Here is a 23,096-nt window from a genome sequence, read left to right as displayed (position 1 = left end):
AGAAATCAGATTCAGACTATATAAAAAATTCTTTATATCAATGGAAAAAAAGGGGGAGAAAATGCCATAGAAAAATAAGTAAAATATTTGAATGACTACTTCACTTAAGATATCCAAATGAACAACATTCATAACAAAAGGTGTTCAAATTCAATTTTTAATGTCAAATAAATACAAATTAAAACCACCATGAGATACTATCACACACCCATCAGCATGACTAAAATTTAGAAGACTAGCAATCTGAGTCTTCCTGGGGTTGTGGAGCGACTAAAACCATCTTATGCCACAAGTGGGAGTACATACTCTGGACCCTCTGGACTGCCATTGAAAGTGATAGTGAAGTTGCTCAATCACGTCCGACTCTTTGCCATTTCCTTCTCTAGGAGATCTTCCCAACCCAGGGATTGAACCCAGGTCTCCCGCATTTTAGGCAGACGCTTTACCATCTCAGCCACCAGGGAAGTCCTGGACTACCATTGGGTGGTATCTTTTCACGTATTCCCTGTAACCTAGCATTTCCATACCTAGGTATGTGCCCCCAAAGAATTACATATATATGCATATTAACAGATGATAGTTACAAGAATGTCACAGCAGCCCTATTTATAATAGTCCCAAACTGGAAAAAAAAAATCCTAAATGTCCATTTACATTGTGTGTGTGTGTGTGTGTGTTAGTTGCTCAGTTATGTCCAATTCTTTTCGACCCCATGGACTATAGCCCACCAGGCTCTTCTGTCCATGGAATTCTCCAGGCCAGAATACTGGAGTGGGTAGCCATTCTCTTCTCCAGGGATTGTTACCAACCCAGGGATCAAAACCAGGTCTCTTGCACTACAGACAGACAGATTCTTTGCCATCTGAGCACAAGGGAACATTTCATCAATGTTACAATGGATTAAAAATTGTAGTATATTTGTATAATGGAATTCTAAACAGAATGAGAATAAACAAAATACACACTAAACAGTGATGAATCTCACAAACAAATTTGGTGAACAAAATAAATCAAACAATACTGATAAATTGGTCTACATTAAACTAAAGAATTTCTGTTCCTTAAAAGACACCCTAGTTGCACTTGATGAGGAGAATAACATACAGAAGGGTTGAAATATTTGTCAAGATACTTGGGCTAAGACCGTGTCAAGTCCAAATGAAGAACTAGATTATGCCCAGACTGTTCACCCAAGTTCTTCCTCTGAGCCACAGATATAAGAGAACAGGGCAACAGTAGCAAGCCCAGAACATTGCCTCCCCAGGTGACGGACAAAAGGAACGCTCTCTAAGAGCATGCATGTAGAACAGGAATCCCAACTGGAAAGAGCAGTGCTCCTCCTCTCTTTAGGGATTCAGAGACACTTAGTCTCTATTCCCACTAACGAGGTCACTAGGGTCTCCAAACCTGGAAAATATTCCCAGCATGAGTCCCCTCAGGCCCTCTCAGTTTCATTTATTGTGATTCTAGAAATCTACTCCATAGTTGCCGACAACACTGGGTTTCATTTCCATCACACGAGGAGAAGAGGCTGAGTCTCCTAATGGGGCTGTGATGTGAATTTGCCACTGTCCAAGGAGAAAGTGTTTGAGTGCACAACCCCATGCTGAGTAACAGCTGAGGTTGGCTTGAGATCAGCCGGGTAAGTGTTGAATCAGATACCCTGCAGTTCAAGTCTGGGTTTTACTGCTCACCTGCCACCTCATCTGGGACAAATTGCTTTACCTCTTTACATCTCAGTTTCCTCATCTGAAAAATAGAGAGTTCATCTAATCAGAGTGAAAATACCATGGTGAGAGAAGTAAAGCACTTTTAGTTCAACGTCTGGCGGGATGAATCAATACTTGTTATTCTTGCTATTGCTATTGTTGTGATCATTGAGATATTTTGTAATTTATCCCTGGCTCACAGATGAGGGAAGAAATTGATTGCCAGGTCCGTTTTACGCTAGAGTCTGCCCTCTTGAGCACTAAGTCATTCTGCCTCCCATTGAGGGTTGGGGTGGGGTAGGAAAGACTCAGAAGAGTGAAAATGAACTGGAACATCAGAAAGCAGCTGCTCTGGGAAAATGTGTTTTTATTATGTCAATGAGGTGAATTTTGGACCCCATCCAAGGTAGGATTGGGGAAGGCAGTGGCACCCCACTCCAGTACTCTTGCCTGGAAAATCCAATGGACAGAGGAGCCTGGAAGGCTGCAGTCCATGAGGTCACTCAGGGTCGGACACGACTGAGTGACTTCACTTTCACTTTTCACTTTCATGCATTGGAGAAGGAAATGGCACCCCACTCCAGTACTCTTGCCAGGAGAATCCCAGGGACGGGGGAGCCTGGTGGGCTGCTGTCTATGGGGTCGCACAGAGTTGGACATGACTGAAGTGACTGAGCAGCGAGGTAGGATGCTGGTTGTCAGGTGACCTTCCGTGGAGGGGAGGGGCTAGAGGTTGAGTGAATAGCCAGTGGCCAGTGATTTAAGTCAGTGATTCCAGTGTAATGATGTGCTCAGTCCCTAAGTCTTGTCTGACTTTTGGTGACCCCGTGGACTGTAGCACATCAGGCTTCCCTGTCCTTCACTCTCTCCTGGAGTTTGCTCAAACTCACATCCATTGGTCAGTGCCCTGTGTAATGAATCCTATATAATGGGCTTCCCAGGTGGTGCATGGTAAATAATCTGCCTACCAATGCAGGAGATGCAAGAGACAGGTGTTTGACTCCTGGGTTGGGAAAATCCCCTGGAGTGGAAAATGGCAACCTGCCCCAGTGCTCTTGCCTAGAAAATTCCAGATGGATGAACATATTTCTTGAGAGTATAATTACTTTACAATGTTGTGTAATGTCAGCTACAAATTGGCGCTTGCCAAGAACATTGTCCAATAATTCAACAACAACAAGGGCATTCGTCATCTGCAGTGGCACTAGTGGTAAAGAACATGCCTGCTAATGCAGGAACCGCAGGAGAAGCGGGTTCGATCCCTGGGTCAGGAAGATCCCCTAGAGGAGGGTATGGCAACCCACTCCAGTATTATCGTCTGGAGAATCCCATGGACAGAGGAGCCTGGCAGGCTACAGTAAAAAGAGTTAAAAACAGTCAGACAAGACTGAGAGACTTACACACCCACGAACACACAGGGACTTATATTTTCAGAGCCCAAAACTAATGGTTCAAGTCTCTGTATCACTAACTCTGAGTTTTAAATGACAATTCTCCTGACTCACTTTGACTCATTCAATTCCGTGGTTCAACCACCTGTGGCCAAAGAGGTTGTATTACATGCAGCTCATTGCCTGCTCACTACCCTCCAGTCACACTGCTTTTCCTCTACCGACCAGCCCTTTCCCTCCTCCAGACCACCACATGTGCTGGAAAGTTTTCATCCCCTCCTCTTCTTTCCTCTACTCCTGATTTTCTCAAAGAAGTTTTCCCTGAACTCCTTTCTAAATTAGGTCCTCTAATTATATGTTCTCAGTGTCACCCCTGTATCTCTCCTTTTCATACTCAGCAGAGTTTTGACCATGTATTTTCTTGTTCATTTGCTTGTTGTCAGTCTCTCCAATCAGACTGTACATGCAGAGACTGTGCCTGCTTCAAATAACTTTAAATATCTCATGCCCAGAGGCATTTCTAGTGTAATGTAGACAATCAATAAATATTTGAATAGATGAAAAATTACAAACATGGCTCCACAGACCCAATGTGGAGGTATTTTAAAGGTTGGATTTATTTCACATGATTACAAAGTTAACAAATATCTCTAGTGAATGTTTAGTCACCCAGTCATGTCGGACTCTTTGTGACCCCATGGACTGCAGCATATCAGGCCTCCCTGTCCCTCACCATCTCCCAAAGTTTGCCCAAGTTCATGTCCATTGCATCGGTCATTCCATCCAGCCATCTCAACCTCTGACACCATCTCCTCCTTCTGCCCTCAATCTTTAACAGCATCAGGGACTTTAGTCCCTCTCTAGTACCCACGAGAAAATAAAGGCCTGCCTTAGGAGGTAGAATTGCATGATGGACCAATTTCCAGATTTGGTTTAAGAGAGATCTTAGTTTGAATACTGACTTATTCCCTTATTGCTGTGTGATCTTAATCTGATCCCTTAGCCTCTCTGAGCTTTCCTGATCTGGAAGTGCAGGGTAAAGATGCATGGCATAAAGGTTGTATGGATTAAATGATAGACGTCATTGTCACATAGGAAACACATCAGAAATGATTTCTATATATATCCACAGTCCTGCAAATGGTCCCTGAAGCCTTTGCCTTTTTAATTCTCCCTCTTCTGGAAATAATTAAGAGTTGTCTGTATCACTGGCACTCTGCTTTTCTTTCTTTTTTTTTTTTTTTTACTTTAAAAGATTTAATTAAAAAACAAAGTTTGAAAACAAGTCAATGATCACCTTAAAAAACTAGAAAGTACTAGAAGCAATACAACTAAAAAGCTTCAGAGAATACAAATAGTAAAGACAAATGCTGAGACTAAATTAATACAGAGTAAAAGAGTAAATATTGCTGGCTAAACTGTAACAATAATAATTTTCTCAAGAAGGGCAAAGAAAACTAACAGGTAATTTCCATTAATGTTTCCAGGGCATTACAGGGATTTTTGCCATTTGAGAAATATTCTAAAGAAAGACCATTTCTTGGATATTTTAAGCTATATAATTTTTAAACAGATTCCATTGATAAAAGAAATCCCCTTAATCCTTTCCTGTTTACTTTAGAGAATTTTACTACTTGTACCTCTAAGAATGCAGCCATAGGAGTGAAAAGCCTTAATCTACTCCATATCTCTGTCTATCACTTCTGGTTTCTTGGGCAAGTCACTAAACTCCCTAAATCATCACCCAAATCCAGCTACTTCATCCTGTCTCTATACCTGGCTGGGTCCTATATGAATTTTCTCTTAAAAAAAAAACAACAACAACTTCTCTATCTATCTATTTATTTATTGCTGCTTCTGATCTTAGCTGCACCATGTGGGATCTTTCATTGCAGTGTGTGGGGCTCAGTTGTCCTGAGGCATGTGCAGTCTAATTCACTGTCCCCTGCATTGCAAGGTGGATTCTTAACCGCTGGACCATCAGGGAAGTCCCTGAATTTTCTAACTGGTCTCCTTGTACTATATAGTCATTCTTGCCCCTAAAGTCCTTCTCCCCACAGTAGCAGAATGATCCTTCCACACCCTCAGTCAGATCCCATGATAGATCCCGTCTGCAGAGAAGGCAATGGCACCCCACTCCAATACTCTTGCTTGGAAAATCCCATGGATGGAGAAGCCTGGTAGGCTGCAGTCCATGGGGTCACGAAGAGTCGGACACAACTGAGCGGCTTCACTTTCACTTTTCACTTTTCTGCATTGGAGAAGGAAATGGCAACCCGCTCCAGTGTTCTTGCTTGGAGAATCCCAGGGATGGTGGAGCCTGGTGGGCTGCCATCTATGGGGTCACACAGAGTCGGACACGACTGAAGCTACTTAGCAGCAGCAGCAGCTTTTTAAAGAGCCACCCATGCCAGCAGGTCTCCAGTGTTACCGGGAATCTTTACTCCATGGTGTACACGCTCTGTCTACCCCTATATGCCCCTCCCACCCCTCATCCCCTCTCCCAACCCTCTCCCTTCTCCTACCCCTCTCCACCTCCCCTACTCCTCTCCACCTACCATATTTGAGCCCCACTTGCCCTCCTTCTGCTCCTCCAAATATATGTGCTCCTGCCCTGTTTACACTTCCTGCAAACACTCTTTCCCACAATTCTTTACTTCGTTGGCTCCTTTTTAATCATTCATGGTGAGTTCTTTGCTGACAACAAAATTTAAAGCAACCAGCTAGTGATAGCTATATTTTGCCTTCATTTGAATTCTTATTTGTTTTTTTATAAAAGTCTTTGTATATTACAGGACTCCTCTGACTAGCATGTTATCCATAGAAAGGCAGGAACCATTGTTTCTCTGGTAGTTAGTTACAGTCAGTACTCACTGAATATGTGGAATGAATAAATGAATGAGTTCTGGACACCAAATCAGAGGCAGACTGGTAAGGAGGTTAAGATCGCAAACTCCAAAATCAGAATTGCCAGGTTTAAACTTTGCCTTTGACTCTTTCAAAGAAACTCATTCATTTATCAATAAAATGGGTATAATAATAACAGTCTCACAGATCTGTTTAGGTTTAAATGAAATAATGCATAGCTATTAATATCCTGATTCTATATTTATTTTATGCTTTTGTTTACATCTAGACAATATGAAGGCAAGAAAAGTTTTGGAAGCATCATCCTTCATTTTATTCCTTAGTTTACACCAGTGAGATGAAACCAGGAAACCACACATTCAGTGTCTCTGAATTCCTCCTCCTGGGCCTGTCTGAGCACCAGGAACAGCAGCCTCTTCTCTTTGGCATCTTCCTGAGCGTGTACCTGATCACTGTGGTGGGGAACATCACCATCAGCCTGGCCATTGTCTCTGACCCTCACCTCCACACCCCCATGTACTTCTTCCTGGCTCACTTCTCCCTCACTGACCTGGGTTTATCATCCACCACTGTCCCCAGGATGTTGGTGAACATCCAGGCTCACAGGCATACCATCCCCTATGCTGGATGCCTGTCTCAGCTCTACTTCTTCCTGTGGTTCATTGGTCTAGATGTTTTCCTCCTGGCAGTGATGGCGTATGACCGGCTGGTAGCCATCTGCCACCCTCTTCACTACACCTTGGTCATGAGTCCCAGATGCTGTATCCTGCTGGTAGTCATGTCCCTAATCCTTGCTCAGGCTTACTCTCTAACCCACACCCTTCTCCTGGCTCAGATATCCTTCTGCACTGACATCATCCCCCACTTCTTTTGTGAACTTCTCCCCCTGTTGAAGCTCTCTTGTTCTGATACTTATGCCAACAGGTGTGTGTTGACATACTGGGGAGGGGCATTAACCATCTTGATCCCCTTGCTGATTGTCATTTCCTATGCCCGCATTGTGGCTGCCATATTGCACATCCCATCAGCGAGTGGGAAGTGGAAAGCCTTCTCCACCTGTAGCTCCCACCTTTCAGCAATTTGCTTGTTCTACGTGTCTGCTATTGGGGTGTACTTCATTCCGTCCTCTGCGGATTCAGCCAGCAAGGACAGGATTGCAGCGGTGATGTATGCCGTGGTGACTCCCATGCTGAACCCATTCATCTACAGCCTGAGAAACAGAGACATGAAGAGTGCCTTGAAGAGACTCCTGAGCAGAAGGGCTCTGCAATCTCCATGAGGTCAGACACATCACTGGGGGGAATTCAGGGGAAATCAGCTTAAAGAGGTATCTTGGTGCCTCCATTCAAATTCTGTATCTGCCACTTGCTAGCTTTCCAACCCAAGGCAAATTAAATAACCTTCAGTCAGTTCAGTCGCTCAGTTGTGTCTGACTCTTTGTGACCCCATGAATTGTAGCATGCCAGGCCTCCCTGTCCATCACTAATTCCTGGAGTTCACTCAAATTCACGTCCATCAAGTCAGTGATGCCATCCAGCCATCTCGTCCTCTGTCATCCCCTTTTCCTCCTGCCCTCAATTCCTCCCAGCATCAGAGTCTTTTCCAATGAGTCAACTCTTCTCATGAGGTGGCCAAAGTACTGGAGTTTCAGCTTTAGCATCATTCCTTCCAAAGAACACCTGGGGCTGATCTCCTTGAGAATGGACTGGTTGGATCTCCTTGCAGTCCAAGGGACTCTCAAGAGTCTTTTCCAACACTACAGTTCAAAAGCATCAATTCTTGTATATTTTTGAGATTAGTTGTTTGTCAGTTGCTTCATTTGCTATTATTTTCTCCCATTCTGAAGGCTGTCTTTTTACCTTGCTTAGAGTTTCCTTTGTTGTGCAGAAGCTTTTAATTTTAATTGGGTCCCATTTGTTTATTTTTGCTTTTATTTCCAGTATTCTGGGAGGTGGGTCATAGAGGATCCTGCTGTGATTTATGTCAGAGAGTTGGTGAGTGTTGTTGGAGAGTGTTTTGTCTATGTTCTCCTCTAGGAGTTTTATAGTTTCTGGTCTTACGTTTAGATCTTTAATCCATTTTGAGTTTAGTTTTGTGCATGGTGTTAGAAAGTGTTCTAGTTTCATTCTTTTACAAGTGGTTGACCAGTTTTCCCAGTCCAGGTTCAATGCATGATACTGGATGCTTGGGGCTGATGCACAGGGATGACCCAGAGGGATGGTATGGGGAGGGAGGAGGAAGGGGGGTTCAGGATGGGGAACACGTGTATACCTGTGAGGGATTCATGTTGATGTATGGCAAAACCAATACAATGTTGTAAAGTGATTAAGCTCCAATTAAAATAAATAAATTTATATTTTAAAAAAAACACACACACAAAAGCATCAATTCTTCGGCACTCAGCTTTCTTCACTGTCCAGCTCTTGCATCCATACATGGCCACTGGAAAAACCATGAGACACAATTTCCTTACTTGCAAAAGGAGGTAATAAAACACTCTCTATCATGCAGGGTTTCTGGAAAGGTTAGAAGAAAAAACTATGTGTGTGTATGCAAATTCATTTTTTATGGTAAACTCTTAGGAAAGTTCATTATTACGTGCATCATCATTTGAGATTTTGCTTTTTTCTTTTGCCATACATTGACATGAATCCACCATGGGTGTACATGAGTTCCCAAACATGAACCCCCCTCCCACCTCCCACCCCATATCATCTCTGTGGATCATCCCCGTGCACCAGCCCCAAGCATCCTGTATCCTGCATCAAACATAGACTGGCGATTTGTTTCTTACATGCTAGTATACATGTTTCAATGCCATTCTCCCAAATCATCCTGCCCTCTTCCTCTCCCTCAGAGTCCAAAAGTCTGCTCTACACATCTGTGTCTCTTTTGCTGTCTCGCATACAGGATCATCATTACCGTCTTTCTAAATTCCATATATATGTGTTAGTATACTGTATTGGAGATTTTTCATTTTTATTTTATAATGGAGTACAGTTGATTTACAAAGTTGTATTAGTTTCAGGTATACAGCAAAGTGATTCAGTTATACATACACATATATCACTTCTTTTTCAAATTCTTTTCCCATTTAGGTTATTACAGAATATTGAGTAGAGTTTCCTGTATTATACAGTAGGTCCTTGTTAGTTATCTATTTTAAATGGGTGGGTGTGTTCAGTTGCTCAGCCATGTCTGAATCTTTGTGACCCCATGGATTGTAGTCTGACAGGCTCCTCTGTCCATGGTATTTTCCAGACAAGAATACTGGAGTGGGTTGCCATTTCCTTCTACAGGGATCTGCCCAACCCAGGGATAGAACCCGCATCTCCAGCATCTCATCTCCTGCATTGGCAGGTGAATTCTTTGCATATATCAATCTCAAAGTACTCTGTGTTGTATAAATTTATTTACATCTTCATTATTTTCAGCAATAGACAACATGAGACTTTGAGGCAAATATTGTGCAGAAGAGAAAGCAAAGGTTCAAACAGGCTAAATTGTATACCTGAAATAATTAATTATTACCACAGGAAGTAAGTGGCAGAGTCAGAATTTGAACCGAGATATCTGATTCTAAAATGCATACACTTGGTTCAGTGGACATGAAATACACATATTCCGAGATATCTGATTCTAAAATGCATACACTTGGTTCAGTGGACATGAAATACACATATTCTTCTCAATTACTAGCTTTCTCTTTTTTTTTTTTCTTCCTTCACATTGTTCACATACACAGTTCTAATCGACAACTTCTCCCAATACGACAAATGATTTGAAAACAAGGTAAAGCAAATAAGAAGCTGGAGAATGAGAGTGTGAAACAGGCCCAGAGATTATCTCTCCTCAGGGGTGCATACCCTCTGCTTGAGCATAAGCCCTTACTTAGATATCCTGCAATGACTTGTGAATCAAGCCCCATGATCAGAGAGAAGGGAACTTGGGACCACATTGTTTGAGACTCTCACCAAGTTTCTTTCATGAAACCATCATCTTTCTTCAGCAATATGGCAACAGTCCACCTTAGATTTGCTTTAAAATGTAACTGTATCAGTTTCATTATTGCATCCCCCCCCCCCCCTAAGGATGCTGCTAAGGATATATCCTAACAATCTGCAGAGGATTTTTAAATAAAATGTATGAGGAAGTTTGGAACCTGTACTGCACTCTGTATTTCTTCCCCACATAACTCAGATTCTACTGAGATCTCACTGATAAACTCAGATTTTTTTTAATAGTTTTTTAAATGAAAGTAAAACTTACATTAGTATCAGAAATACTTGGGTTTATAAGTTAGATTTACGGTTCACTGTCTTTGTTTTTGTTTTTGTTTTTAGTTTTGCTTTTAAATTACTCTTTTGATTTTATTTTATGTATGAATGCTAATCTCTTGGAGGACAAGCACTCTGTCTTATTCATTTTTGTTTCTTTTTTTTTAAATTTATTTTTATTTTTATTTTTACTTTATTTTACCTTACAATACTGTATTGGTTTTGCCATACATTGACATGAATCCACCATGGGTGTACAATGTCTTTGTGACTGTCAACAAATTCTCAACATCTCTGAGTCTGCTTCCAAATATGAACACATGAATAGTATTTGCTAGCAACTACAGTAACTATCATCTAAGGCTGCTGTGACAATTCTTATAAATGATAACACATAAAATGCTTATCACAGTGATATGTATAGTCCGCAAATTCTGTGTAAAATACAAATAATACCAAAATTTCTCTTCTTTTCTCTCTCTTTTTCCCTCCTTCTCTCTTCCTTTCCACCTGCTGTCAGAGAGAAGCTTGACATTTGCCGTTGTTAATGCACAAGTGATATGTCCACCCTAACTTTTTCCTAGTGAGTAAATCTCTGGGACTGGGAAATTGCTTCCAAGCTTAAAAAGATATTGGGGATGTGTCTCAATACTAAGGCTCTATCATGACCCTGGACCATCTTCTCCTTGAATGGTGGAAGCAATTATAATTCTCTGTTATCTCAGTGCTTTCTACCGATGCTAATCAGGGTTACAATAAAGTGGCAAATCCCTGACTTTTCTTGCTACCTGCAATCTAGACAAATATTGATTTCACCACCCTTCCTTGCCTTTTAGTGTTTGAGGATCAATTGAATCATAAAGCAGACACTAATTAACGAATTGATGGCCAGGAGCCATCTTAAGTGGCAGTTCCCAGTCTGCATACATTATCAAGTTGACATCAAGAGAATGATTGAAGATCCTGGGATCAGGAACATTAGATTCTCAGGTTGCCTCATACAGAGGGCAATAGATTCTCATCTTTTCTTGATATTATTCTGTATCTTTTCAGATATTTCTCCTGCCTTGAAAACTTCTATTTTCTGTTTTCTACCCTCACTTCAAGGCCCATTATAAATGTTTCCTTCTGGGTGAAATCCTCCTGGATTCACCCACCCAGAGGGAATTATTAATTTACACCTGTATGTACCCGCACACTTTTGCAAAATTTTCTATAAAATGATTGTAAATAGGTGTTTACATTTAGCTATTTTGGGTCCATGTGTTTAGTTGCCTGAGGATAGATAGTGTGTCTTAAATGCAGTAATTAAAGAGTGTGGAACTGGTGAATGAATCAACAAGTAGGCAAGTGAATAGAATAGAATACTCAGAAATAAAAATTTAGAATATATACAGATAGAACTTCAGAATAAAAATTTAGAGTATATACAGATAGAACTTCCATGCTTGTACAAAGATGCTTTGTTTAATAAATGTCCTAGACTAAGTGAATTGCCATTTGTCATACAGGTACTAGGAAGAAACATGGTAAATTCCTCTTTAACATCAATATTGAGAATAACTTTCATTCATAATCAAGAGGTAATACAATTTGGATAAATTTGATCATATTAAAACTTAAAACTTTTCATGACAAAGAAATCCTGTAAACAAAGTAAAAGATAGTTGACAAACTGGAAAAAAAAAAAGATATTTGCAATGTCTGTCGCAAATAAAGACAAACAGCTCTTAAACTGAGAGAGAAGAACATAACAACTCTATTCACTTCCTGATAGGATGTAATAAGGAGACACTTGCATTTTTGTGGTATGTCAAAGTGGTATCTGCTCAGTCCAATCATGAAGAAACATCTAATAACTCCAAATGAGGGATAAAATTCTACAAAATAACTGTCCAGTATTCTTCATATATATCAAGGACATAAAAAACAAAAGAACTATACAATATCAAAGGAAATTTGACAGTGAAGTATAATGCGTGACCCTGGATTGGCTTCTAGCTTAAAAAGGATATTACTGGGATAAGTAACAAAATTTGAAAAAAGTCTACTGATTATTTAATAAAAGCTTATCAATATTAATACCTTGATTTTGATAAGTACACTAGAGTAATTGGGAAAACTGGTTATCAGGTATATAAGAATACTGTTCAGTATTTTTGCTCTATTTTAAGAGTCTAAAATTATTTCATAATCAAGTGTAAAATAATTAAACACAAAAATTTTAAAAATAATAAATAATAATGAAATATGTAGGAACCCATGAAGTAACCACCATGCTTCTAAAAAGAGATCACCAGTCAAAAAATTAAAAAAAAAAAACAAGGGAAATAAGATAATATTTTAAGTTGCAAGATGTAGAAAAGACAACATATCAACATTGACAAGCTTCAGATAAAGCAATGCTTAAAGGGAAATTTATCACTTTAAATACTTACATTGAAAGAGAATAAAAAAACATCAACAAAAATAATAAAATTTTCTACCTTAGAAAGCTATAAAAGGCAGGATAAAAGATACCAGAAGTAGAAGGAAGACATAATAAAAATAAATACAGAAGTACTGAAACACAGTATTGGTAAGGGATAGAGAAAATAAAAAGAAACAAGCTGATTCTTTGAAGAATCAGCAGATTCATGTTGATGTATGGCAAAACCAATACAATACTGTAAAGTAATTAGCCTCCAATTAAAATAAATAAATTTAAATTTTTTTAAAAACTGATAATCAGCTACCAGATAAGAAAAATGAGAGAAAGCAAGTTGAATATATCATAGGAGGAAGAATTCTCACTGATCAGTGGTGGTAAACTTTATATGGATAAAATTGTCCAACTGGATGAAACAGACAAATTCTTTGAAAAAGAATAGCTGAGTCACTTGCTATACAGTAGAAAATCAAGCACAACATTGTAAACCAACTACACTTCAATAATTTTTTTTTAAAGATAAATGCCAAAGGTAAATCTGAGGATTGTGAGATTAGTTCACTTTCGCTCCCTTTTCTCATGCAAAGATGGGCTCAATAAAGGACAGAAATGGTATGGACCTAACAGAAGCAGAAGATATTAAGAAGAGGTGGCAAGAATACACAAAAGAACTATACAAAAAGATCTTCACAACCCAGATAATCAGGCAGGCGTGATCACTCACACTCACTTAGAGTCGGACATCCTGGAATGTGAAGTCAGGTGGGCCTTAGGAAGCATCACTACAAACAAAGCAAGAGGAGGTGATGGAATTCCAGTTGAGCTGTTTCAAATCCTGGAAGATGATGCTGTGAAAGTGCTGCACTCAATATGCCAGCAAATTTGGAAAACTCAGCAGTGGCCACAGGACTGGAAAAGGTCAGTTTTCATTCCAATCCCAAAGAAAGGCAATGCCAAAGAATGCTCAAACTACTGCACAACTGCACTCATCTCACACACTAGTAAAGTAATGCTCAAAATTCTCCAAGCCAGGCTTCAGCAATATGTGAACGTGAACTTCCAGACATTCAAGTGGGTTTTAGAAAAGGCAGAGGAACCAGAGATCAAATTGCCAACATCTGCTGGATCATCAAAAAAGTGAGAGAGTTCCAGAAAACATCTATTTCTGCTTTATTGACTATGTGAAAGCCTTTGACTGTGTGGATCACAATAAACTGTGGACAATTCTGAAACAGATGGGAATACCAGACCACCTGACCTGCCTCTTGAGCAATCTGTATGCAGGTCAGGGAAGCAACAGTTAGAACTGGACATGGAACAACAGACTGGTTCCAAATAGGAAAAGGAGTACATCAAGGCTGTATACTGTCACCCTGCTTATTTAACTTATATGCAGATTACATCATGAGAAATGGTGGGCTGGAAGAAGCACAAGCTGGAATCAAGATTTCTGGGAGAAGTATCAATAACCTCAGGTATGCAGATGACACCACCCTTATGGCAGAAAGTGAAGAAGAACTAAAGAACCTCTTGATGAAAGTGAAAGAGGAGAATGAAAAAGTTGGCTTAAAGCTCAACATTCAGAAAACAAAGATCATGGCATCTGGTCCCATCACTTCGTGGCAAGTAGATAGGGAAAGAGTGGAAAGAGTGGCTGACTTTATATTTCTGGGCTCCAAAATCACTGCAGATGGTGATTGCAGCCATGAAATTAACAGACACTTGCTCCTTGGAAGAAAAGTTGTGACCAACCTAGATAGCATATTCAAAAGCAGAGATATTGCTTTGCCAACAAAGGTCCATCTAGTCAAGGCTATGGTTTTTCCAGTAGTCATGTATGGATGTGAGAGTTGGACTATAAAGAAAGCTGAGCGCTGAAGAATTGATGCTTTTGAACTGTGGTGTTGGAGAAGACTCTTGAGAGTCCCTTGGACTGCAAGGAGATCCAACCAATCCATCCTAAAGGAGATCAGTCCTGGGTGTTCACTGGAAGGACTGATGTTGAAGCTGAAACTCCAGTACTTTGGCCACCTCATGTGAAGAGCTGACTCATTTGAAAAGACCCTGATGCTGGGAAAGATTGAGCACAAGAGGAGAAGGGGAAGACAGAGGATGAGATGGCTGGATGGTATCACTGACACAATGGACATGGGTTTGGGTGGACTCCGGGAGTTGGTGATGGACAGGGAGGCCTGGTGTGTTGTGTGTGGTTCATGGGGTCGCAAAGAGGTGGACATGACTGAGCAACTGAACTGAAGTGAACTGAACTAGACATACTAATGAAAGACAAGAAATTGTTAGCATGGACAGCTAGCCACTAAAGGCATTATATGAAAGCCAAATGGCTCCACATAGGTATTTAAAGAAACCAGCCAAAGCACAGCATGTTCTGGAAAATCACACCCACTCCTGTCCTGAATCCAGGGTTCTGATGGGAAAGACTAGACTCATGGAGCAATATTTGCCACCCCAATTGTCTCTTTGACTTGTCATTTAGTTCAAGTTGACAACAATTACAGCCCAAAAGACTCAGGAAGAACCTCGACCTTTCCCAGAACTCCCTAAAAGAAAGTAGACGAGGACCTGTTCCAGGAGGGAATCCATCACCGTAGATCACTACAGTATGAACCCAAGGTAGTAGACAGAGAAGAACCGAACAAAGTCTGTTAAAATTTCTCTCTGAGCCCAATGTTTATAAGACAGTACTTGACGTTAATGAAATACAAGTACTGTATTTCATTAATGAAATACACAGATGATTCACATTGTAGGATTTGGGGGCTTAAGTGAATGATTTTGAGATCACATTTCTCAAACATAAGTCAATATGGTAGAGGATGGTATTCCTTTATAAACGCATGGGTTCTACAGAGTGAAACTGCCAAATATGGATTTAGGATTAAAGTCCCTGAGAAGACAGTGTGTGAATTCCCAAAAGCCTGCTCAATGCCACCTTCATTTCCTTGTTCCTGAGGCTGTAAATGAAGGGGTTCAACATCGGTGTCACTACAGTGTAAAACACAGCCACAAGCCTGTACTCACCCCCAGAATTTGATGAAGGAGGACACAGGTAGACCCTGATAGCCATGCCATAGAACAAGAAGACCACCGTGAGGTGGGACCCACAGGTGGAGAAGGCTTTTTGCCGGCCAGAGGCAGATGGGACCCTGAGGATGCTGGAGATGATCCGTGTGTGTGACAGGATGATCAGGGAGAGAGGACCAGTCAGTATCATGGAGCCCACAGCGAACAGGGCTACCTGGTTGATGCTAGTATCTGAGCAGGAGAGTTGCAGCAGAGGGACCACATCACAGAAGAAGTGATGGATAGTGTTGTCTGCACAGAAAGAAAGGCTGGCCATGAGCAGGGTGTGTAAGAGGGGCAGCCAGCTTGATGAGAACCCAGCATGATGCCAAAAGGAGCACGCACACAAGAGGACTCACGAGTGTGGAGTAGTGAAGGGGCTGGCAGATAGCCACATAGTGGTTATATCACCCCCAAGAGGAAGTCATCCAGTGCCCCGAATGTCATGAACAAGGGCATCTGGGCCAATCACCCCCTATAGGATATGGTCTGACTGTGAGTCTGAATGTTCACCAGCATGTTGGGAACCATGGTGGAAGCAAAGCTGGCATCAGCCAAAGAGAGGTTGGCCAAGAAGTACATGGGGGTGTGGAGGTGGGGGTCAGAGCCAATGCCCAGGATGATGAGCAGATTTCCCAGCATGGTGACCAGGTACATGGCCAGGAAGATGCCAAATGGGAGAGGCTGCTGCTCTGGCCTCTCAGAAAGACCCAAGAGGAGGAATTCAGTGGCACTGGACTGGTTGTTCTGGTCCATGCCACCACTCTTGCTGAAGGGAGAGAAGACAGACATGTCAGAGACTGTACAAAAGGTGGTACTTCTAACTCTCTTTGAAAGAGACACCCCCTCATCCAGTTCATATGTGTGCACATCCCAAGCCCTGGATGTTCCCGCCTGGTGCCTATTGTCCCCTATTCATCTGATTTAGGCCTCTTACTCAGGCTTCTCCTCATAATCTAACTTGCACTATCTGCATTTTGGGTTCCTGCCCATAAATAAAGCTCACCAACCACCTTCTCACCAGCAAGCATGTTATATTCTTGCCAATTGCTTTATTTTGCTGACCACATGGGGGTCACCAGTGTTGCTCTGGAAGCCGCAACATTGTACGACAAAATAAAATAATCAACACCAACCAAGAAATAGCCAAAATAATATTTGAATATACTGTTTGCCTGCCACCACCCTTGAAGCCCTGACTGAAAGGCAGTGCTCCCTGGCAATTATGGTTGCTGACAGTCCCTTAGATTATCTGCCGTCAGCCAAGCGGGCATTTGTCCCCTGAAGGATACATGTTGTAGTATGTGAATACTCAATACAGAGTTAATCAGAGAGCACAGCACATGATCTGTCCCTCCAGCAGAACATTTTCCCCAGTCCCACGCCTTAACCACTGAGAGTTCTCAAACCCTCTCTCTACTTTGTCAAAGCCAACCTGCTTGCTCACACCCAGCTCTCCCCAGGAATCCTTTAGTGTGAGTAATAAACTTTCTCTTAAATTATCTTCCTGTCTTGAGTTATTCAGATGTTTCTGACATATGAATGAAATCATATGCCTTCTGATATATGTGCTGTTATACCTATCAAAGATTAACAGTGTGAATATTTGATACACACACACATATTAATAATAAAGCAAAACATGGTAAAATGTTAGCCTTTCTGGAATGTGGGTAAAGGGCATACAGGAATTCATTTTATCATCTTTACAACATTTTTCTAAGTCTGAAATCATTTAAAAATTAAATTAAAAAATTCTGAGTCCCAGCTGGAACTCTGCCCAAGGTAAGTTTGAACTTGGAACCATGCCCAAGAGGGAAGGAATCCAAGTCAGCCCTGGCATTAGAGACACTCTCCCCTGTGACTCCTCCAGTCCCCTCTGGCTCCTGGACATGCTACTCCCAAAACGGTAGTAAGAAATTGGCTGATTAATCCACAGGAGCTCCTCCTGTACTATGAAGAAAAGCTGAGGATTTAAGCAACAGTCTGAAAGAGGTGTCTGAACTCATGACAAGCACAGGTCGGAAGGACTTGGAAATCCACACTTGCTGAAGGATCTGTTTGGGTTTGAGTGTGAGTATGTCTGTGTTCATGAGTGTGTGTGTGTATGCTTGTGTACGAGCTGTCTGATAGCCGTGTGTGTATCGTGTGTGCTTGTGTATTTGTTGCTTGGTAGTTTGTGTGTGGGGGCTGTGTATGATTGTGTACGTGTTGTTTGATCATCGTGTGTGTGTGTGTCCTCTGTACCTGACTCCGAGCTTGATTCTCTTCCTGAGTTAGACCCAGTCCAGGCCTGCTTTAGCGCACAGAGATCTAGTTATCAGCCTCTTAACATGCAATTAGAAGCTCCTGAGCGGTGCCCATGATCTTAAATATCTGCCTCCTGCTGTCACAATGGGGCACGTCCCCACCAGGCAGGCATTACAGCTCAGGGTGAGCGCTCAGCATCGGGGCTGCTGCAGCAGATGCCCAACCTCACCAAGGAAGCAAGGTCAGACAGGACTCAACTTCCACTTGGCAGCCAGAGCTTAGAGTGTGTCCAACCTGTGTTTGTGGGTGACACACTCGTGCGTGAGAGCCGGAATGTGTGTTGTTTGCTTCTGTCTGTGCGTGCGTCACCATGGGCACAGGTTGGTGGTGGTGGTGAATAGGCTTAGCCTACCCATGCTAACTGCCTTCACCTCGCAAGGATTTGGGGCACAAGCAAACCTCAGTTAAGGTGTGTGTGTGCTGCTTGCAGTGAGTGTGTGACTGGTGTGCGTGTGTGTTGTTGGTGTGTGTCTTGTGAGATTTTGATTGGCAGTTGGCCTTGCATGTTCTGGTGGTGTGTATGTATAGTGATGAGCCATGGGTGTGCGGTATGTTTATGTATTTTATCAGGTGTGTCATGCTGTGCCAGTGGTGTGTTGTGAGTGTATTGTTGGAGGACACATGATTGTGCATTGTATATGTCTTGCTTTGTGTGATATTTATGACTTGTACATATATGAGTGTTTACGAACTGAACCACAGACTGGTTATCCTTCCCCTGGCATGAGTCTCGGACACAGGTGACAGGAATCCTCAGATCAGCAGGGTGTGTGTATATGCATGAGAGAGAGAGATTTCTATGTGTGTTTGAGGGCTCCTGACTTGCACCCATGACCTCAAATATCTCCTTATGTGACCTTCTTCTAGGGTAACATCCACTGATATAACCAATGCTCCAAGTGACTGTTCCTTGTAAAGGAACCACCCTCATTTTCAGACACCTGACAGTGACCGAGTCTCTCAAAGTTTTGTATCTCTTTGCTTCATTTAATGTCCCAGCAAAGAGACACAAGGCACCCTGGTGAGTGAAGTTAGAGCGCAGGACCCCTCCCCCACCAAAAATGGGTGCAAGACCTTGGAAGGCCACTTAATTCTTTTATTTCAGTTTACATGTCTATAAAATGGAAGCTCACACACTCTCAATAACGATCCATGGCTTAAACATAAGCTAATGTATGTGAGAGCCTTTTGGCATCTGGAAAGTATACAAACATGAATGAAAGGAATTATCTAGACAGAGCACTAAGAGAATTCAGGACAGCTTCAGTTTCCTTGCAGCCCTCAAACAACACAGAGTATCTGGCGCCAGTGACAATGGTGATGCTTCCATATTAAAGGCACGGAATCTGATCACACGAATAGCATTAGACTGAACTACATGAAGTAACTAATAGTTGACCATTTTTAACCTACAGAAAATGGCAATTTTATATGTGTAATACGTATATATTCTCATATATTCTTATTTGTATGCTGCTGCTGCTAAGTCGCTTCAGTCATGTCCGACTCTGTGTGACCCCACAGACGGCAGCCCACCAGGCTCCCCCGTCCCTGGGATTCTCCAGGCAAGAACACTGGAGTGGGTTGCCATTTCCTTCTCCAATGCAGGAAAGTGAAAAGTGAAAGTGAAAGTATATTCACTTTGTATATACAAATATACTTACTTGTATATTCCTATACATATGTGCAGTATGTTCATGTGTGTTTATGTATGTATATGAATATAGTTCAATCTCTATCTGTATGGGATATATACACATATGTATATGCCCCAGTTTCCATATATGTTTTTATACAGTCCATCTATGTATGTATATATACACACATATTACCATATATACGTGAATATATATGCATCCCATCTCTGACGGCTACATCAGCTACATGCCTGTGAATTGATATCATTTATGTTGTCATTTCCTAAAAGCTTAAAAGCAGAAAGAACACTAATTCTTAATACCATAAAGATTCTGTTGTAAGGCTGACATGTGGATTTAATTAGTAAATGTATATAAAGTGTTAGTCGCTCAGTTGTGTCCAACTCTTTGCTACCCCATGGACTGTAGCACACCAGGCTCTTCTGTCCATGGAATTCTCCAGGCAAGAATACTGGAGTGGGTTACCATTTCCTTCTCCAGAGGATCTTCCCTACCCAGGGGTCAAACCCTGGTCTCCTCATTGCAGGCAGATTCTTTACCGTCTGAGCCACCAGGGAAGGCCAATAATGTAAGAAAAACCCTTAGCATAGTGCTGGTAACACAATAATCCCGCAAGTGTTCACCATCATTACGAAAGATAATCTGTGGACTTTTTTGTTTGGGGAGCTATCCTGGCATCAAGTGGTGTTAAGCCATTTCTAGAGGACCAATGAGTTTATAGCTATGGGTCAATGGCACTAACCAGGGTCCCAGGAGGTGTTTCACATGGCTCAACACCACCACCTCAGCCCAGAAACACCTGAGATCAGTTTATAGAGACTCATTTACTATTTCTGCCACAGTGAAGTATTATGGTTTGGCTCCATCTCATTGGCATAAACTATCCCAGCATGTTTATAGAAAATATTCTCACCGAAGAAAGGGACCTTGCCTTTCTTCTTCACTGCTGCATTTTCAATCCTGAGTAGAGGGCAGGGTTCAGACTCAATGTTCAATAAATAATGGTTGAATGAAACAGCAAACATCTTCTGGCATTTGTGCAATGAGGTCTTGTTGGATACTTCTGGGTGTGATGTTTTCCTGGATCCAGACTGGGATAGAGCAAGGATGCATGCATCCACAGGGGCTAGAAATGAATAGGAAGATAGTTATCAATTCATTGTTTTCTCAGAAAATGCAGTACAGAATATATCCCTACCATTCTTCCTGATGTTCCTAAACCCCCTTTATCCCCAGCACGGTATGAGACCTGAGAACCAGAGCAGCATGTCCAGATTCCTCCTCCTGGGGCTCCCTATTCGGCCAGAGCAGCAGGGCGTGCTCTTCACCCTGTTCTTGGGTGTGTACCTGACCATGGTGTGGGTAACCTGCTCGTCCTCCTGCTCATCAGGCTGGACCCTCGCCTCCACACCCCCATGTACTTCTTCCTCAGCCACTTGGGCCTCACTGACATCTCCTTATCTGTCACCCTCCCTAAGATGCTCGTGAACATGCAGACTCGATGCCAAGCTATCACATATGCAGGGTGCGTTTCACAGGTGTATTGCTTTATATTCTTCGGTTGCCTTGACAGCTTTCTTCTTGCCGTGATGGCCTATGACAGGTACGTGGCTGTGTGTCACCCTCTCCACTACACTGCCATCATGAGGGATGGGCTTTGTGTCATCCTAGTGGCTGGGTGCTGGCTCGCCGCTTGTGCCCAACCTCTGTTGCACACCCTCCTTGTGGACCAGTTGGCTTTCTGTGCAGGGACTGTCACCCCTCACTTCTTCTGTGATCTCGCTGTTGTGCTCAAGTCCTCCTGCTCCAACACCTCCCTCAATGAGCTGCTCATCCTCACTGAAGGAGGGCTGATCTTCACCTTGCCTTTGGGTGGTATCTTGGGCTCCCATATCCGCATGGCAGCCATCATCCTGAAGGTCCCCTCCCTCACAAGAATCTTCAAAGCCTTGTCTACCTGTGGTTCTCACCTCTTCGTAGTGTTTTTATATTATGGCACAACTGCAGGTGTATACTATTTCCCCTCATCAGGCAACTCCAAAGTCAAGGTCATAGTTGCTTCACCCCCATGCTGAACCCCTTCATCTACAGCCTGAGGAATAAGGATATGAAACATGCTCTTCAGAAATTTTTCAGGACCATGGACACCCCTGGCTATCATTAATTCCTTCCCTATGTCATGGGCACTCATGAGGCTGTAAAATATGTTTCCTTTAGAAGTTGTAACTTGGACAAATCTTATCACTGACACCATTTTTCTCAGTCTCATTTTATATTTTCTCTCATCTTTTTCTTCACCTGATTTTTTTCCCTATCTGCTCTCTGAATTCTATGTATTAATGTTTCTGCACTGAAATTCCAACCCCTCCTATGATGGTCACTGCAAACTGTGAGACTTTGAATCCACTTCCCTGAGATTTTAGTTTTCTTGCCTCCATATTTTTCTTCAGTAATCTTCTCTGTCTTGTACTGATATCAACACATAATCATATGAATTTTCTTAATACCACAAAATTTCATCAGTTCATGTGTGAGGAATTCAGAAGAAGTTACCAAACTAGTTTATCTATGGAATCATCAATTACAGCTGGTATTAATTAATATACAGTTTTAATGTGCAATTTATATAATCCTCAGCACCATCCTCTTCAAGGATGCTAACATTTTCCAAATTTACAGAGAAGCATAGAAAAGTCCAGGCCCTCCAGGTGGCACTAGTGGTAAAGAACACGCCTGCCAATGCAGGAGACATACAAGACAAAAATTCTGTCACTGGGTGGGGATGATCCCCTTGAGGAGAGCATGGCAACCCACTCTACTATTCTTGCCTGGAGAATCCCATGGACAGAGCTGACTGGCAGGCTACAGTCCATAAGGTTGCAAAGAGTCAGACACACCTGAAGCGAATTATCACACACACACGCGGAGGTCCAGAGAAATCAAGTAACCGCCCTTACCTACATGTCTCAGACATGTATGACTTTAAAACCATGTGTTTAATCAGATTATTTCATTGCCATTATTTTGATCTCTAACGCTGTTTATGAGCTTGGGTGTTTTTGTCCTTATATAAAGTATACAATAAATACTCTTTTGTGGTCCACTTTTTTGCTTCAGTATCACTATGGCTAATTCAGTCTCAAGACTTTATATTTCAAACGTGTCTTTATGCCTTCATGTATTCATCCATTCTAGTTTTCCTTGATATTTGGATTGTTTCCAGTTGGGACTTGTATATATACCTAAGAATGGAGTTTGGGGTTCACAATGAATGCATATTTTCAGCCTTAATAGTTTGCATCAGAAAATGAAAGTGTTTGTACCAATCATCCTTGTAACATGTGAAACACTGGTCCGCTTCCTCACCACAT

At 41.9% G+C, this 23,096-nt stretch overlaps 1 protein-coding gene, 1 non-coding gene and 1 pseudogene across 2 annotated transcripts; 1 reads left to right on the top strand and 2 right to left on the bottom strand.

Annotated features, from left to right (window-relative positions):
• Nucleotides 1-392: 392 nt before the first annotated feature.
• Nucleotides 393-464, bottom strand: TRNAF-AAA (transfer RNA phenylalanine (anticodon AAA)). Its single transcript has one exon. It is a non-coding gene; the product is annotated as a tRNA-Phe (tRNA).
• Nucleotides 465-6,305: 5,841 nt separating this feature from the next.
• On the top strand, nt 6,306-21,889 carry LOC105601967 (olfactory receptor 1J2-like). The gene is given in 5 exon segments (XM_027965879.2): nt 6,306-6,797; nt 9,230-9,243; nt 20,973-21,082; nt 21,085-21,783; nt 21,786-21,889. Coding segments are annotated over 5 exon segments (1,419 nt in total).
• On the bottom strand, nt 15,573-16,549 carry LOC114108713 (olfactory receptor 1N2-like; annotated as a pseudogene).
• Nucleotides 21,890-23,096: the final 1,207 nt, after the last annotated feature.

Source organism: Ovis aries, chromosome 3 (assembly GCF_016772045.2).
Source record: "Ovis aries strain OAR_USU_Benz2616 breed Rambouillet chromosome 3, ARS-UI_Ramb_v3.0, whole genome shotgun sequence".
Lineage (NCBI taxonomy): Eukaryota > Metazoa > Chordata > Mammalia > Artiodactyla > Bovidae > Ovis > Ovis aries.
Note: the sequence above shows the minus strand (reverse complement) of the source record. Positions and strands in the feature narration are given on the sequence as shown.